The sequence below is a fragment of the Lipotes vexillifer genome, unplaced genomic scaffold (assembly GCF_000442215.2).
Source record: "Lipotes vexillifer unplaced genomic scaffold, Lipotes_vexillifer_v1.1 scaffold242, whole genome shotgun sequence".
NCBI classification, from domain to species: Eukaryota; Metazoa; Chordata; class Mammalia; order Artiodactyla; family Lipotidae; genus Lipotes; species Lipotes vexillifer.
The window spans coordinates 861,282-877,038 of record NW_006771376.1 but is presented as its reverse complement, the minus strand read 5'-3'; the positions used below and the strand labels follow the sequence as shown (position 1 = coordinate 877,038).

The 15,757-nt window shown below is 54.7% G+C and overlaps 1 protein-coding gene across 1 annotated transcript in view; it reads right to left on the bottom strand.

The window, feature by feature from the left end:
• Positions 1–15,757, bottom strand: part of CCDC33 (coiled-coil domain containing 33) — a 117,696-nt gene that overhangs the window by 74,653 nt on the left and 27,286 nt on the right. Inside the window, exons 4-5 of the mRNA XM_007446714.1 lie at positions 4,323–4,444; positions 3,483–3,577 (exon numbers count right to left, since the gene is read on the bottom strand). Of these exons, the coding sequence (XP_007446776.1) occupies positions 3,483–3,577; positions 4,323–4,444 (217 nt within the window). The remainder of the gene's footprint in view (positions 1–3,482; positions 3,578–4,322; positions 4,445–15,757) is intronic.

Below are 15,757 nucleotides of genomic sequence, written 5' to 3'. Positions count from 1 at the left end.
TAAATGTGGATACCGGAGCTCAGAGAGGTTATATAACTTGATCAACATCACACAGCTAGTAAATGGCTGATGTGAGAGGCTGGATTTAGTGACCTTGGAGTCATCTTCCCACTCTGGAAGTCTATGATTTAAGGAAGAACAGGAGATGGGGAAGGAGGGAATGGAGAGGTGGATGGAGGAGGGAGCGAGATAAAAGAGAGATCTAAGAAGAATGGGAAACGGAGGAGCGGGGTGGACGGGCGTACCCGAGGGAGACTCTTGGGTAGCTCGTTGCCCTCTGCCTCGCTTCTTGAGACAAGGACGTTTCAGCACCAGGGACAGCTGCCGCTCTGCAGGCTCCCTGGGAGCGCAGTGCTGCTGGGTCACTTGGAGCTGGGTGGGTCGTTTGGATGAGGGGGTGGAGGAGGAAGTTGACAGCTTTGCTGATTACTCTTCCTTTCTTCTTCCTCCCCACAGCTACCCGGGATGCACAGAGAGGGAAAGACTCTTGCCAAAGTCCCTCAAGGGCAGGCCATGTGGGATTCATGTTCAAAGGAAAGAGGGGGAAATGGTCACCAAAAGGATTTGAGGCCGTCTTGAAGAAACTAGAGTAAGGGACTTCCCTGGTGGTCCAGTGGTTAAGACTCTGCACTTCCGCTGCGGAGGGCACAGGTTTGATCCCTGGTCGGGGTAATAAGATCTCATACGCCACGTGGCCAAAAAATAATAAAATAAAATAAAATAGAAATATGAGCAAAGTAAGTGATATATTAAAAAAAAAAAAAAAAAATGCAAATATCAATAAAAGTCTACTCCAAGTAAATGAAAACTGGTCTAAACACTAAGAATGATGCACCACTTAGGAAACTCCTTCCAAAGAGACTACATTTTGTCATCAGATGCATGAATTTCAGGATGAGCTCTGAGAAAAATACCAATGACCTGGAAATAATCATGGTGGTCGTACTTAGTGTGCACCTACTGATTGCCAGGCATGGGGACGGGCACGCCTGAGCCATTATTCCAACAAATTCCCGCAGTCCCTCAAGTAGGAATCGCCATTTCTGTTTTCTAAATGTGGATACCGGAGCTCAGAGAGGTTATATAACTTGATCAACATCACACAGCTAGTAAATGGCTGATGTGAGAGGCTGGATTTAGTGACCTTGGAGTCATCTTCCCACTCTGGAAGTCTATGATTTAAGGAAGAACAGGAGATGGGGAAGGAGGGAATGGAGAGGTGGATGGAGGAGGGAGCGAGATAAAAGAGAGATCTAAGAAGAATGGGAAACGGAGGAGCGGGGTGGACGGGCGTACCCGAGGGAGACTCTTGGGTAGCTCGTTGCCCTCTGCCTCGCTTCTTGAGACAAGGACGTTTCAGCACCAGGGACAGCTGCCGCTCTGCAGGCTCCCTGGGAGCGCAGTGCTGCTGGGTCACTTGGAGCTGGGTGGGTCGTTTGGATGAGGGGGTGGAGGAGGAAGTTGACAGCTTTGCTGATTACTCTTCCTTTCTTCTTCCTCCCCACAGCTACCCGGGATGCACAGAGAGGGAAAGACTCTTGCCAAAGTCCCTCAAGGGCAGGCCATGTGGGATTCATGTTCAAAGGAAAGAGGGGGAAATGGTCACCAAAAGGATTTGAGGCCGTCTTGAAGAAACTAGAGTAAGGGACTTCCCTGGTGGTCCAGTGGTTAAGACTCTGCACTTCCGCTGCGGAGGGCACAGGTTTGATCCCTGGTCGGGGTAATAAGATCTCATACGCCACGTGGCCAAAAAATAATAAAATAAAATAAAATAGAAATATGAGCAAAGTAAGTGATATATTAAAAAAAAAAAAAAAAGACAGAGTAAGGCAAGAGGTGTGAAGTCAGCAGACCTGGTTTCTAGTACTAACACACCAACTTGCTTTGTGACCTGTAGCCAGTCATTTAACCTCTCTGAGTTTCATGTTCCTGCTCTGCAAAATGTTAATACTTTAAAGAAGAAAAACTCTGTCCCTCTCCTAATAATTGCTGTAGGGAGGGGAATATGTTTTCCAACCTATGAAATTCTAAGCAAATGCTCCTCGTAGCTGTCACCATTTTCCTGCTCATTAACCATCTGTAGTGCTCCATACGCTTACCCAGCTCTGAGCAGATTGAAAAAACTCAGCTGGGGGATTCCCGTGCTCCTAGCCAAAGCTACAACAGTAGCTGTGGAGGCTGCAGCCTCTCATGGCCACTACCCACGGGGCCCTGAGTCCCCAAATACAGTTGGAATTTGCTGAGGCTGAACAAGGGGTGAGTGCCCTGCATTTTTCCCCCTGCCCCCAGTCTCTGCAGCTCTGTGTGGGCAGCCACACAGATGAGCTGTAATTGGAGGGAATGGACAGCCATTCCCCCCGTTCCTGTCTCCATGCTACAAACACGCTTCATCAGTTTCTCCTCTGGGCATTGTGCCCCTCTGGCCTCCTACAGCTCCCTTTGTGTGGCCAACAAGCCATTTCTGCTGCCAGCCTGCTTTAGCCCTGACACAGCGTCTGCAGCTCCCCTTTGCTTTTCATTAACACATCCTCGAGCTACCTCCTGCCTTTCCCTCACCTCTTGGTCTGGACCCCATCTCCCCCACCCTCCACCGCAGATATCACCACAGCAACCGGCTCCAACCAGGTTCTAACAAGCATCCAGCTACCTCAGTCTGCAAAGAGCCTGCTGCCAATATTCTCTGCTTGCCCATGAGGCCTCCCCACCCTCCTGTCCTTCCTGCAGTGAGTCCTGCTTCCGTCTCTGCTACACAGATGGGCCCCTGACTCATCACGCCCTTTCCTGTAATGACCCCAGATGTGTAGAGCCCAGGACAGGATCACAGCCCTGGGCCACTCATCACAACCCCTAACTTCCTGTCAGCCACATAGATGTATACACACACACACAAACCACACACACTTAGGTACCAACAGGTGACATATCAGCTCCCAGGTAAATCTAGGTGCACACATAACACACTGTTGCAGCCAGACATGTGAATGCACACACACACACACACACACACACACACACACACACACATACAAGACACACAGACATGCATGCCTGTAGGCATAGTCACAAGCACATACTCACACGCTCACACAATGTTCACACACCCACATGAACCAGCATGCAGGCATTCACACACAGGCACACACGAGCATTTGCATGAGATCCTGGGTCAATTTCTCCTCCTTTCCCACATTTTCTCAACAGCTCCACCTATCCCTTTACAGGCAGAAGAAAATCCTCGGGCTTGACCTAGAACTAGTTTCTCCTCCTTTTATTGGCACTCCTTCCCCTTCACCCCTTTTCTCTCTCCTTTTCCACCATCTTTAACAGCTGGCTTTCTGCTCTTTGTGAGGTAGACAGGGAGCTCTAAGTCCCTGGCAAGAGTTTCAAGGGCAGAGGTAAAGCATGTCATCTGAGGTGTGTCACTTGCAAGACGGGAGCCTGAGGCTCTTCTGACTAGATTTGACCAGAGACATCACGGGCACCTGCGAGTCTGTGCTGACAGTGCCTGATGCCGGTACCCACAGCTGTCCTGTCATCAGCCAGCCAATATTCCTGTGTGCCCGGCTTGAGTTCTCACCTGAGAGTGGAAATCAGGTGGGCCCCCAGTGTGGAAAACACAAGTGTGCACACATATGTGTGTACACTGGAACCTTAAATTTCCTGCAGTGTCAGAATTTGCCAAAACACAGGGACTGGAAAGCCTTCTGGGGGTGGAGGAGTGAGAACTATTAGGCAGTTTCTATGACAGCAGCCCCCGACTTTGGAAACACAGACGCACTACTGTCTGACAGTGGGCAGTTCCCGGGGAGGACTAGACAGGATATGAAGCCATTCTAGGGAAGCAGCTAGAGCTCAGGAGCTATACTGAGAGCATGGAATGCTGATCCTAGGTTCCCCCACTTACTGATTACTTGAGTTGAGCCTGTGATATAAGTTCCCTGAACCTCAGTGTTCTCATCTAAGCAATGGGAGCAGCATCGCTCCTCTTGGGAGGGGTGATGCAACGAGCAACGCATGGGGATGTGCCAGGAAGCTGTAATGTGCCATTTCAGTGGGAGACGGTGGTAATAACAACCATGAAAATAATAACAATGGTCGTAAAATAGATAAGCTTTCATTGTCTGGAAAATTCATTTATGTGGAACAACTCATTTTTCGAGCAGGCTGGGGAGATGAGGCATGACAGCATTATGATTTTTTTCCTTTAAAGTGCTTTTAACTGAGCCCGAGGAGACGTTCAGGTGGCTTCCAGCTGCATTGAGAGGGAGGCTGGTTCTGCCCTGCACCCCTCCTAAGCCCCGCCTGCCCCCTCACCGCCTCACCTTCATGCCCCGCATCCTCAGCTTTGACCGTGTCCCCCCAGATGGGGGCTTTGCTGGGCTCCGAGGGCACAGATGTGACTGCCTTGGAACTCTGGTTCTTCGCTGCCTCACATGTGGTTTTCCTGGGGAGGGGTGGGGCAGGCTGAGTCAGAGGGAGGGTGCCCTGCCTGTTGCTCCCCCACTCTCAGACTCCACCGTCCATAAATCTGAGCAAAGAGTGGACGGGGCATGAATTGCTCCCTCTCAGGCAGAGGCACTCATGTCATCCCAGGCCCAGGGAACGGCAGGCCTCTCTCCTCGGCTGCCCTGCCTGCCCGGGTGACCAAGGCACCAGAGGGTGAGGGTGGGGGTGGGAGAGGAGGTAGACACCTAGCCTGTCTGACTTCCCGCTCCCGCCACGTCAGGGCTTCCCAGCAGGCGCCTGAGTGCACAGACTCTCATGCTGATCCTCTTTTCTGTTTGGTGGGAGGAGGCCTCTGGGCAGGGCAGCCGTGCGGTGCCCACCTGGCTGATCTCTCCTTTAACTTTCATCTCCCCAAGCTTCTGGCCCAGCTACCCGGCTCTGAACCTTTTCAATGGGGTACACGCGCCACTGTCTTCTGCAGCAGCCTTCTGCGGCCCTGTGTGCAGGGCCCCGGGCAGGGCACTTGGAGCTGGGCAGGGGGCAGGGCAGGGGCTGGTGAGGGGTTTCAGGCCTGCGAGCCCTCAAGGTCCTGCAGGGTCAGGCTGTCCCAGGTGAGGTGGGAGCTTGGGCCTTCTGCATCCCAGCACATCCCACAGGGGTCTGGGATGTGTCCCTGAGATCCTGAGCCATCAAACAGTTCAGTGAGAGAGTTAATGTTTCTTCTGTTGAGGAGGTTATTATATCAGGGCTGTAAGCGGTGCTGCTGCATTAACTGCAGCAATCATGGGTGAGGACTCATCTCAGAGAGCCTTGGCAGGGGGATCCACACCACACACTCGGGAGGGAGGAGCATCGTGCACAAATGGTACCCCGGGGTGGGAAGCAGAAATGGCGTCCATACCAGCCCTTGGCCCCCACCCCCAGATGCCCCTAAAGAGAGTGTGGGGCAGGCGAATCGGCCCAGAAGCTCAGAGCCAATGCGTCCCATGTGTTAGCATCCCCAGCCTTGATCCTTCCCAGCCCAGCCTGTTCCTCTCTTCCAGGAAGCCCTCTGGGACCCCCTGGCCCTCACTGCTCCCTCTCTCCTCTTGACTTGAGTGACACAGTGGCCTGGTTCTTTCCTTCTAACCATTACAGTCCTACTCCTGTGGACACCCATTCTTGTGGGAGTCCTGTATCCAAGCTCCAGGGGTCAACTAAGGATTCCCCTCTGCTTCAACTGAGAGGCAGTATGACATGGTGATGATGACAACGGGGTACGTGGAGTTAGACCACTTGGGTTCCAAATCCCAGCTCTAACTCGTAAGTAGCTGTGTGACTGTGGGCGAGGTTCATAACCTTGCTGTGCTTTACTTCCTTCATCTGTGAAATGGGGACGGTAATGCAGGGTTGTTGTGGGCATGAAGTGAATTAATATGTGTGAAGTGCCTGAGACATTGTTAGATACCATGAGAGTGTTAGTAATAATAAGAATAATTTTAATTGCCCAGGTCTGGCGTCTCCCTATCTTGATCCCCAGCTCTGGGTCTGCAACTGGGGGTCTCTGGCTGCTGTGACCAAGGTAAGTCACAGCAAAAAAATACCCAGAAAGAGTACAGGCTTTGGAGTCACACTCACTGGTTTCCAGCCCACAGGTCTCTTCCGGCCAGGTCCCCTCCTCTCTCTGAGCCTCAGTTTCCTCTTCTGTAAGTAGTACCTCACTCCGAGGGTTGGTTATAAGGACTGGGGAGAAAGCATGTTAAGCTCTGGCACACAGAAGACCCCATTCATGTTAGTGCCTCATTTGTGATACAAAGCAATCTGGGCAGGGCTTCCCTGGTGGTGCAGTGGTTGAGAGTCCTCCTGCCGATGCAGGGGACGCGGGTTCGTGCCCCGGGTCCGGGAAGATCCCACATGCCGCGGAGCGGCTGGGCCCGTGAGCCATGGCCGCTGAGCCTGCGCGTCCGGAGCCTGTGCTCCGCAGCGGGAGAGGAAGCTTTTAGCAGAAAACCGCAAAAAACAAACAAAAAAACAAAAAAACCAACCTGGGTGTGTCCAAAGCCACCTGACTGAGGGCAGCGTGAAGGGGAAAGGGATGCACTGCGGGAGGGCTGAGGTGAGAAGGGGTGTGTTGCCCAGAGAGCCGGAGTGATGGAGCCCGCCAGACTCGGTGCCCACCCAGACACAGCCATCACCTCCCCACGCCTGCAAAGCGGGTCCCTCTGGCCCAGGGCTGTGTAGGAGGCTGCCAGGCTGGAGAGAACAAGGCAGTGAGGCTGGCGGGTGGTGGAGCCCAGCCTGCCGACGCTCCTCAGGCCCCTTCCTCCCGGCTCCGTGACCTCTGCTAAATGAGGGGTGTGACCTGGACCCCTCCACCTGCCACTCTGCTCTGGTTCCCCCTCTGCCAGCCGCCCCCAATGTCAGAGGCCTCAGAGCTCTCAGAAGCCTCCCACCAGCCCCCATTCCACCTGCTCTGTTCATTTTCCACGCCTCCCTTCCTCTGGGAAGCAGGTACTGGGCTGCACAGAGAACACAGGGCAGAGAGCAGCGGAACGGCAGAAGCACTAAGTGGAGACTCTTGCAATGATGCATGTGAGGAAGACGTCAGACCTTCCACACCCTAACAGCAAGCTTGCTCCTGCAGGGCACGTGGTATTTGCATCCCTGGGGGCTTCCCGGTGCAAGGAGAGGACAGAATCGGGGGTGAGCGATGGACTTAAGTCCCAGCAGTGCAGTGACACAATTCAGGTTGGAGCCCATGACCCCAACTTGCCAGCCTGTCTTCCACTCTCCTGATGTCTTCAGCCCCTTGTCCCCTCCCCTGGGCATCTGGCAGGAGGAATTCCAGGTGGAAAGAGACGGGGAAGGGCAATGGACAAGGCTGAGGGAGTCTGCTGTTGCTGACTTCGCTCAGGCATAGGAAGAGTTAAGCAAGCACTTCCCTCAACACACACCACAGAGGTCGGACAGGGCTAGGTGAGCAGAGAAGAAATAACTCTGGAGGGGTGAGGCCCCAGGGGAAAGAGGAAGCTTTTAGCAGGTGGAGGGAGGCTGTCAGAGTAATGGATTTTCCTGGCACAGCTGACTCCTCTGGGCCTTGATGCTATTCTAGAAACGAGAGCTAGAGGGGCCTCTGATTCCTCACCGAATTGGAGAAGGGGAGCAGCTCACGCCCTGCTCTCAGCTCCCATTCTGTGCCCTCTGCTGGCACAAGAGAAGCTGAGTTCCAGGGTCCCTCAGGCCTCTGACGGAGCTCGAGTCTCCCAATGCAGTCTTAGAGCCCAGGGGGCCTCTCTGGGACCTGCCTCCACACAGCCACCTGCAAGCCTGAGATCCTCCCTCCCTGTCCCTAAAGCCCTGGCCTGGTTCTGGCAGGGGCCCAGGAGGAGCTGCCAGGCGCTGCCCGCTGTCCTGAGGCTCAGACTTACTCCAGCCATGGGAGCAGGGCAGCCACCCCAGGATGGAACCGGGGTTGGGCTCAGAGGCACAGTGCAGTAGTCCTGGGTCCAAAGATGCAGGAAATGTGACCCCCGCCTCAACCCAGCCCACCCCTCAGGGCACTGGAGGGGTGTGTGTATGTTTGACAAACTCCAGCCAGGCCCAAGCACAGCTGTGAGGGGGAGGGGAGGAGGACTCGGCTTTCCTTCTGCGAGGTCAGAACTAAGGGGAGCATGTTGTCTGGTTCCCAGGGGCTGCCGCTGCGACTGGAGGTGAGCCCTGGAAACGCACGGGATGTTGATGGAGAAAGAGGGCAAGCCCCTGAGGTGCTCCCCACCCTCCACTGTCCTCTGAATGCCCCCTAGGGCACACACCTCACGGGTGGAACCTGTGTGCCACTGCCCCTGTGTCCAGGAAGTCTCCCCTCACTCCTCTCTTTCCCCTCCCCCGTTACAAGCGCATATGTGCATGCATGGATGTGTGCGGACATACACACACATACACATGCACAGGATGCCCCAGAGAGGTTTGTGTGCCACACTGTACCCGATCTCTGTACACAGTCCCCAGTCTACCGGCCCTCAAGCTGCCTCCACGGTCTCTAAGCCCACCTCCTGCTCTGCCTGTCCTCTTGGTCTTCCACATTCCTCAAAGCATCAGAGCATGAACAACTGTCAAGGTCCGCCCTCCTCCTGGGCAGGGCTTTGGAAGGATGCAGGCCACCTGTGTGCCAATCCCAGGGCAGCCCCTGGGAGATCATGGGAAAGGGGAGCACCCCAATTTGGGTCTGTTCTGGCTGCTGGGGTCCTGGCTGGGCAGGCTCCTGAATCCTGAAAGACCAGAGGGATATTCCCAGAAGCCCTGGGGAAAGAGGTGGCTGGGTAGATGGAGGAGGATATGACGGAGGGCAGAACCTTTAGGTGGATGGGTGGCAGAACAAGAGGTCTTGCGACCTTTTGACCTGTCCTCCACAGCCCTGCTGCTCTCTCCCAGGGAAACTTAGAGGGAGGTGGGGGAACAGGTTCAGATTAAGATTCCTGCAGGCCTAGCACAGAGAGATCAGCTCAGTGCTTTGTGACCACCTAGTGGGGTGGGATAGGGAGGGTGGGAGGGAGGGAGACGCAAGAGGGAAGAGATATGGGGATGTATGTATATGTATAGCTGATTCACTTTGTTATACAGCAGAAACTAACACACCATTGTAAAGCAATTATACTCCAATAAAGATGTTAAAAAAAAAAAAAAAAAAAGATTCCTGCCGGCCAGATGCTGGTGTGTCATGATTGGGCCTTATCCTGTCCTGAGGAGGCAGGGCAATTCCTTTCTACCTGGACCCTCCATGTAGGTCTCTGAGCCAGGAAGGCCAGCCTCCCTCATCCTCCTGAAGTGTAAGAGGCATCCAGACTCCCAGGTCACAGGCCTTCCTCTATCCCTGGAAGGCACAGAAAAACCCCATGACCTCCCCTCCCCCAGAGGCCCAGACTTGTGCAACAGGGACAAAATGGGAGAGTTGGCCTCTGCAGAGATGGTCATCTGAAAGGGCTGGTCAAAGGCTGGATTCTTGTGTTGCTGACCCTGCCTGGGCTGGACCAGGGAAGGAATGTTTCCTGGAGGAAGCAGGGTTTGAACAGTTGGAAAGGAGGACCTTCCCAATCGGAGCATAGAGCCTGAGGCTCAGAGGGGCCATGAGCTCATGGGCAGCTCTGGGGAGGGGCTGGCTGGCCCATCTAGGGTCGGTGGGTTGGGAGCATGGGCTGGAGTAGTCAGAGAGGAAAGCGAGGCTTGTAGGCCTCCCTTACCTCATTCCCTCTCCAGCCCCTTCTCTCCACACCTAAATGCATCATCCTCTGAGGCCAGACAGGCAGGAGGGAAAACCCCTGGCCGTCACAAGGCCAGAGGATAGCTGGGCATAGCTGGGCAAGAAGATGCAGCCGGAGGCTCCATGAAGGAGGAGCTGAGATCTGAGGCAGGGAGTGTCTGGTCTGAAGCTCCCTTCTCTCGCCTCTCCCACTTCACCAGACAACAGCCCATCCATGGCACCCCCCACTCCATGATTGCCTCTCCCCAGCCCCCAGTGCATCTGGTCCTTGTGGGTTTTGAGCTCTTGGGAGGCTGCCACTTAAAGGCAGGAGCGGGGCTGCTATTCTCAGCAAAGTGATGGGCTCTCATCCTAGGTTTCATTTATTAATTGGACTCTAATGAACCATCACTAATTGTTGATGGTGCTACACCACTACAGGCGGGCCTCAAGTTAGAGAATTGAGGTGTAACGGGGGTGTAAACCGGAGGCCAGCCATCTCGCAACCACATGGGCGTGGCTCCTCCCCTGCACTTTCCTGCAGGGAGTGGGGACTGCTCTAGAAATCAGAAATGGCACATTCCAAGGAACTCTGAGATGAGCACTCTGGCAAAGGGAAAAATCTTTCTGTAAAACCCAGAAGGCTCCCCACATCTCTACCCACACATCATCTGAAATAGTCCTGCTGTTCTCAGGGGAGCCCCTTCTGGTCAACAGGCACCCCTCCGCATGGCATCTCAGAAAGACAGCAGGGCAAGGTTAGTCTCTCCATATGGTCCAGGGGAAAACCAGAGCTCACAGAGCTTTGTGACTGGTCCAAAGTCAGACTCAAGCCCCAGTCTGTCAGGTACTATCACATCCTTTATCCTCTCCAGAGGAGAACTTCCTTGTTTTCCAGAGATCCCTTTTTCTCTCTTGAGGCAGGAGATGGTACGGGGCCAAGAAGGGCCCCTGCCTGTGCCATCTGCCAGCCTTTGGAATATCTAGCTGTGGCCTATCCTGTGGCCTAGCTTGGTGGGGGGACCTGGGAGCCATCTTCTTAGGCGGAGGAGAGAGGGTCCAGCTGTCAGTCAACACCGTAGCCCTAGGGGATGGAATGACAGTCCCCTTGACAAGGGAAAGCCCTGGGTGGGACAACCCCGTGAGATCCACCATGACCTGGAATTCTTCTTGATAGGTCACTCTGAACACCCCCTCTTCTGAGTATCCCCTTTCTCATGGATGCAGCTTTAGAGCAGGAGGAATGTGGGCAGACATACAGGTGAACTTCCCAACCTCAGAAGAATGACTTGAGACGCAGAGCCCTACCTCCTGCCCCCTTCCAAGAGACAGCCTCCCTGAGGGGTCCTGGTACCCAAGTTCTGGGGCCTGGAAACTGCTCAGCTGCCTTCTGTCTTGGGAGACTCTGGGCATAGGACACGTGAGTAGTGTCTACCACCACTGCCCTCCTCCCACTAGGCTGTGAACTCCTGGAGGACAGGGATTTGCATTGCCACTGCTGTAGCTGTTCCCAGCTCCCAGGCTGGGCACAGTGGGACCCAGCAAGTGTTGAGTGAAGGGAGGGGTGACAGACCCTTGGAAACCCGCGTGGAGACAGAGGTAGTCCCCCCTCTCCAGCTCTGTTAGGCCACAGCCCCCAGTCCAGACTGCTGGGACCCTGCAGCTCATCAGTACCGCCCTGAAAACAGCTCTTGGGCTGGGAGGAAGGTTCAGATTCCAAATTCTAGTCCAAACGCATGTCCTCAAAAGGAGGGAAGCAGAGCCCAGCTGTGGGGACTGGGGTCCCTGGAGATTCCAGGGCCTTGGGGCCTTAAGACCGTCGGTCCAGCCTGGGTCCTGGCCTCCATGTCCCTGCCTGGGGCCCTGTGGCTGGATTCTGGGTCTGTTCCTCCTGGCCACACTGACCATCCTGATTGCCCGCAGCTGTAGTCATGGTCTGGCCCCACCCCCAGGCCCTGCTTTTGAACATCCACAGAACACCTCAGCATGCACACGGCACTCCCCACAGGCCCTGGGGCTGCCTGGGAAGTCAGAAAATGAGAGACGGGGGAGGAAGAGGAGCTGATGGGGGACCACCACTCCCTCCCCTCACTCAGGGCAAGCCACACCTCTATCTCTACCTTTGTGGGAGCAGGGAAGGAGGAGGCCACAGCCTGCCCTCCCCAGAGAGAAAACCGCTCAGCCTTGGGAGCATTCCCGGGCCAGACAGACTGGATTAATGCTCAGGCTCAGGGGTTGTGGGTCTGAGTCCTGGCTGTACTGCCTACTGACTGTGCAGGCTCATCCTTTAACAATCTGAGCTCAGCTCCCCCCGATAATCGCTCTCTGTAACGCATAGGTTTCTGGATGGACGAGAAGGCCAGTTTGGGGAAGGCTGAGTCTGGGGTGGAGTGTACACTCACCGGTGGGTCCAGGGACTGGAGCTTAGGAGAAAGGCCTGAGCTGGATCTAGACATTCTGGAGCCTTCAGAATAGGGGTTGGGGTGGGTAGCCTGGGGTGAGGGAGATCTCCCAGGAGAGTAGAGATGCAGGGGAGAGTCGAGGACTGAGCGGGAACATGGGCATTCACAGGGTACAGGGAGAAAGGACCCCACAGAGGAGTGGGCAGAGAGAGAAGGGGGAATCAGGATGGGAGTGTCCTGGAAGCAAAGAAAGAAGGGGCTTCAAGAAGGGGGATGCCTCTCAGACTCGTATAATTGCTGAGCAGCCGTGAGGAAGTCTCTGGCCCCTGGGAGAGGAGGACAGTCGGTGAAGCTGGCTGTGGAGGTTGAGTCTGAGCAGGTTGAGGGTTCAGGACGGGAAGGCAGGAGGTGAGGCTCAGATCCAGCTGAGCAGAGGTGTTTGTTCTGCTGGTAAAAAGTGGTTGATTTCACATAACAATGTGGATTTCTGGCTTCTCTTGAAAAATTGAGAGCACCAACAACCCAAGCCTGCATTCCTCCCTCCTTAGCAGAAATCAGCGGGGGTGCCTGGGGGCTGCTCTCAATGAGCCAGTACCCTTAAGTATGCCAGTGGATTCAGCTCTCTACGGCATCATACACCCGGCTGACTTCAGTGTTTATTAACTGGCTTGGGCCTTGAAGGCATTGACCGTGCCATCCCTGGCCATTCCTTCTGGTGGAATCTCATTGTGTGTGTAGGGATGGGAACAGGCAGATATGGGGAGAGCACAAGGGCAGAAGGAGCTGAATTGTAACCTGAACCCTGGCTCCCTGGCCAGTGGCCTCCCTCCCTCTTCGATAGATGCTAGACCACGGGGCATGTGACCCTGAAGATAGTAGGGGCCAGGCAAGGGCAGAGCGAAGCCAGATCGAGCCTGGAGGGGGCACCAAGCCTCCTGGCTGCTCATGGTGTCCTGGGAGGGAGGAGGAGCCCCATCAGCAGCAGCTTTGTCCGTGCTCAGAAATAAGCAGACCAGACAGCCTATGTCTAATGCAATGAGGACAGCAGGAAGGCCCCCACTGGCTTGCCTCATTTCCTGAAATCTCCCCGCTAATACTTGCTTCTTTTGGTAAGCATTGTCCTTTTGGGCTGCTCCTCCAGGATTCCAGCAGTCCTGGGGGAGAGCTCAGGCTTTGGAGGTTTGAATAAATGTTTCGGCATGAGAAGACCTCAGGGGCCCTTGGCAGAGGTGATGGGGGAACATCTGGAAAGAATCCTGTGGCTTCAGTCTGGCTGGGGGTCTCGGGCCAGCCTCCTTTTAAGCACTGATGACAGCTGTGTTTATAGCCCTGGGACATGGGGATGTTCTCACTGAACAAAAATTCTGAGGCTCTGAGCCTCAAGGGACTGACGTCATTTGGAACAGGTGCAGGTAGTTCAGGCCACGCCGTAGGCAGGAGGCCCTGCATGGAAGATAAGACCCAGGATTCTCAGGGCCTTCTCTACCACGTGACCTCTCCACAGGCATCCTGCTGGGAAGGAAGGAGGCTCGGCCTCTGCCAGAGCAAGTGGCCGCTTGTCGGATGGGGACAGTCATCTTCATCTGCTCCACTCCCACTGGCCAGCCATGTGACCTTCATCAAGTCCCTTCACTGTCCTGGGCCTTGGCCTCCTTGGCTATCACGTGGGGCTAATGCAACCTGCCTCCCAGGGCTGCTTTATTAGAGCCAGAGGGCCCGGAGACCCAAGCTCTGAGTGAGCTCAGTGTGGGACTCACCAGCAAATGGGGGCTGCTTTTCACTCCTGGTGCTGTCCCATGACCACTGTCACTGTGAGTGTCACTGTTATTTTTGCGAGTCCAACCGTCTGCTGCTGAGACGATCTCCCAGGTCACCTGTGGTTCATACCAGATCTCCACCTACTTTGCCCAAATTCCTGCCCTCTGGGGCCCTTGGCCAAGGTCCACAGCCAAACAAGGGAAAGTGTGAGCAGGCAGGTCCCAGGAGGGGTCTTCAGACTGGTCACTGGATCTTCTCTGCAAGTCTGGCTTAGGACCCTGATGCCAACATCCCCTTCCAAGGGCAACAGCTATGTAAAGATCGAGGCAGAGAGTGAGGTGGAAAGAGCTTTTGGATTTGGGAATCCTGGATCCTGGATTGCGTACCCACTAGTTCTGTGACTTTAGGCAAGTCACAAAAATGCTCTGAGCCTTAGTAACCACATGTATAAAATGAGGACAATGTTACCTAGTTCATGGGACTGAGTGATGATTAAATGATATCACACACACACACACACACACACACACACACACACACACACCTAGCCCATTTGACAGGTATCTGGTAGACCCTTGAAAAATATAACCTTCTTTAACCTTCCTTTCTTACTAGGACCTCTGACAAAACTGCCCTACTTTCAATACCTTCTTCAGTTAGTCACCAGGGTCAGGCTCAGTCTGGGGCCAGGGTCAGGGCTCTCAGGCTTATCCAAGAAAGGAAGCAGCCCTTCGCCTCCCAGTACTTGCTCTGTCCCTGCTCATTAGCTCTGGGCAGCAGGCAGTCAGAGAAGCAGCTGCCAACTGGCAGCCCAGCCATCCAGCCTTTGGCCAAGGGTCAGAACCCCACAGGCCGCCTCCTGGCTGGCCCCTTCTCCACACTCTGCCTGCTGGGGTACTCCCCACCTGTCAGGACCACTGCCTTCCTGATCCCTGCTGTGCTCTGACAGACAGGTCTCTCTGTGCCAAGCTGGGAGGCAGGTGCTGGGCACTTCTCAGACCCCAGAGCCTTGAGCCAGGCCCAGACCACTCGGGGGAGACCCTGGGCCTGGCCACTGACCCAGCAGACCTGGGTGTGGAATCTTTTGGGCAGTACAACTGGGGCTCTTGTTGCCTCTAAGGAACTGAGTCTGTTTCCCAGGCCAGAGCACAAACCAGCCCGGCAAGCCTGGGACAGCATGGAGGCCAAGCCTTATATCCTGGCCATGGGAAGGCCAAGACTCAGAGAGGGGCAGCGACTCCCCCGAGGTCACACAGGGAATCAGGGGCTGTGGGCCAGACTCTGGGTTTTCCTGATTCCATTCTGGCTTCTCTCCACTGACCTGTGGTTTCTTCTGCTAGGTCTCACGTGCCCACTGTGACTCTTACTAAGGATACCCCCTCTCCCCATGTGATACTTTAGACCTGTCAGCAGCTCCCAGATGGTGGTCTGGCTCCGCCATCTCTTCAGCCCATTGGGACAGGTTCCCAGGTGAGGTACTCAGCATCGAAAGGTAAAGTAACTTTCCCAAAGTCACAGAGCACGCTCAAAACAAGACCAGATTCATTCATTCATCTGTTTATTCATTCATTCGACAATTATTAATTGAGAACTTCCTATGTTTCAGCGTCTGTGTTGAAAGTAGGGATGGGATGGTGAAGGAAACAGACCTGGTGGTTGCTCGTGGAATTAGTGGGGGACAATGGGATGAGGCACTGATGAAGAATAAGCCAAGAATCACATCAAAGCACACGAACCACGTGAAACTGCAGCTGCAACACTGGACAAGTACACAGTCCCATGCAGGCATGTGATGGGGGAGGATTAGGCCTGATCTGGGAGGTCGGGAGGCCTTCCTTGAGGAGGTGATGATCGAGCTGAGATCCGAAGAGGGGAGGGGAAGAGAGAACGTTCTGGGGGAGGGAGAGTGCAAAGGCCTGGGGTGGGAGGGAAGAGC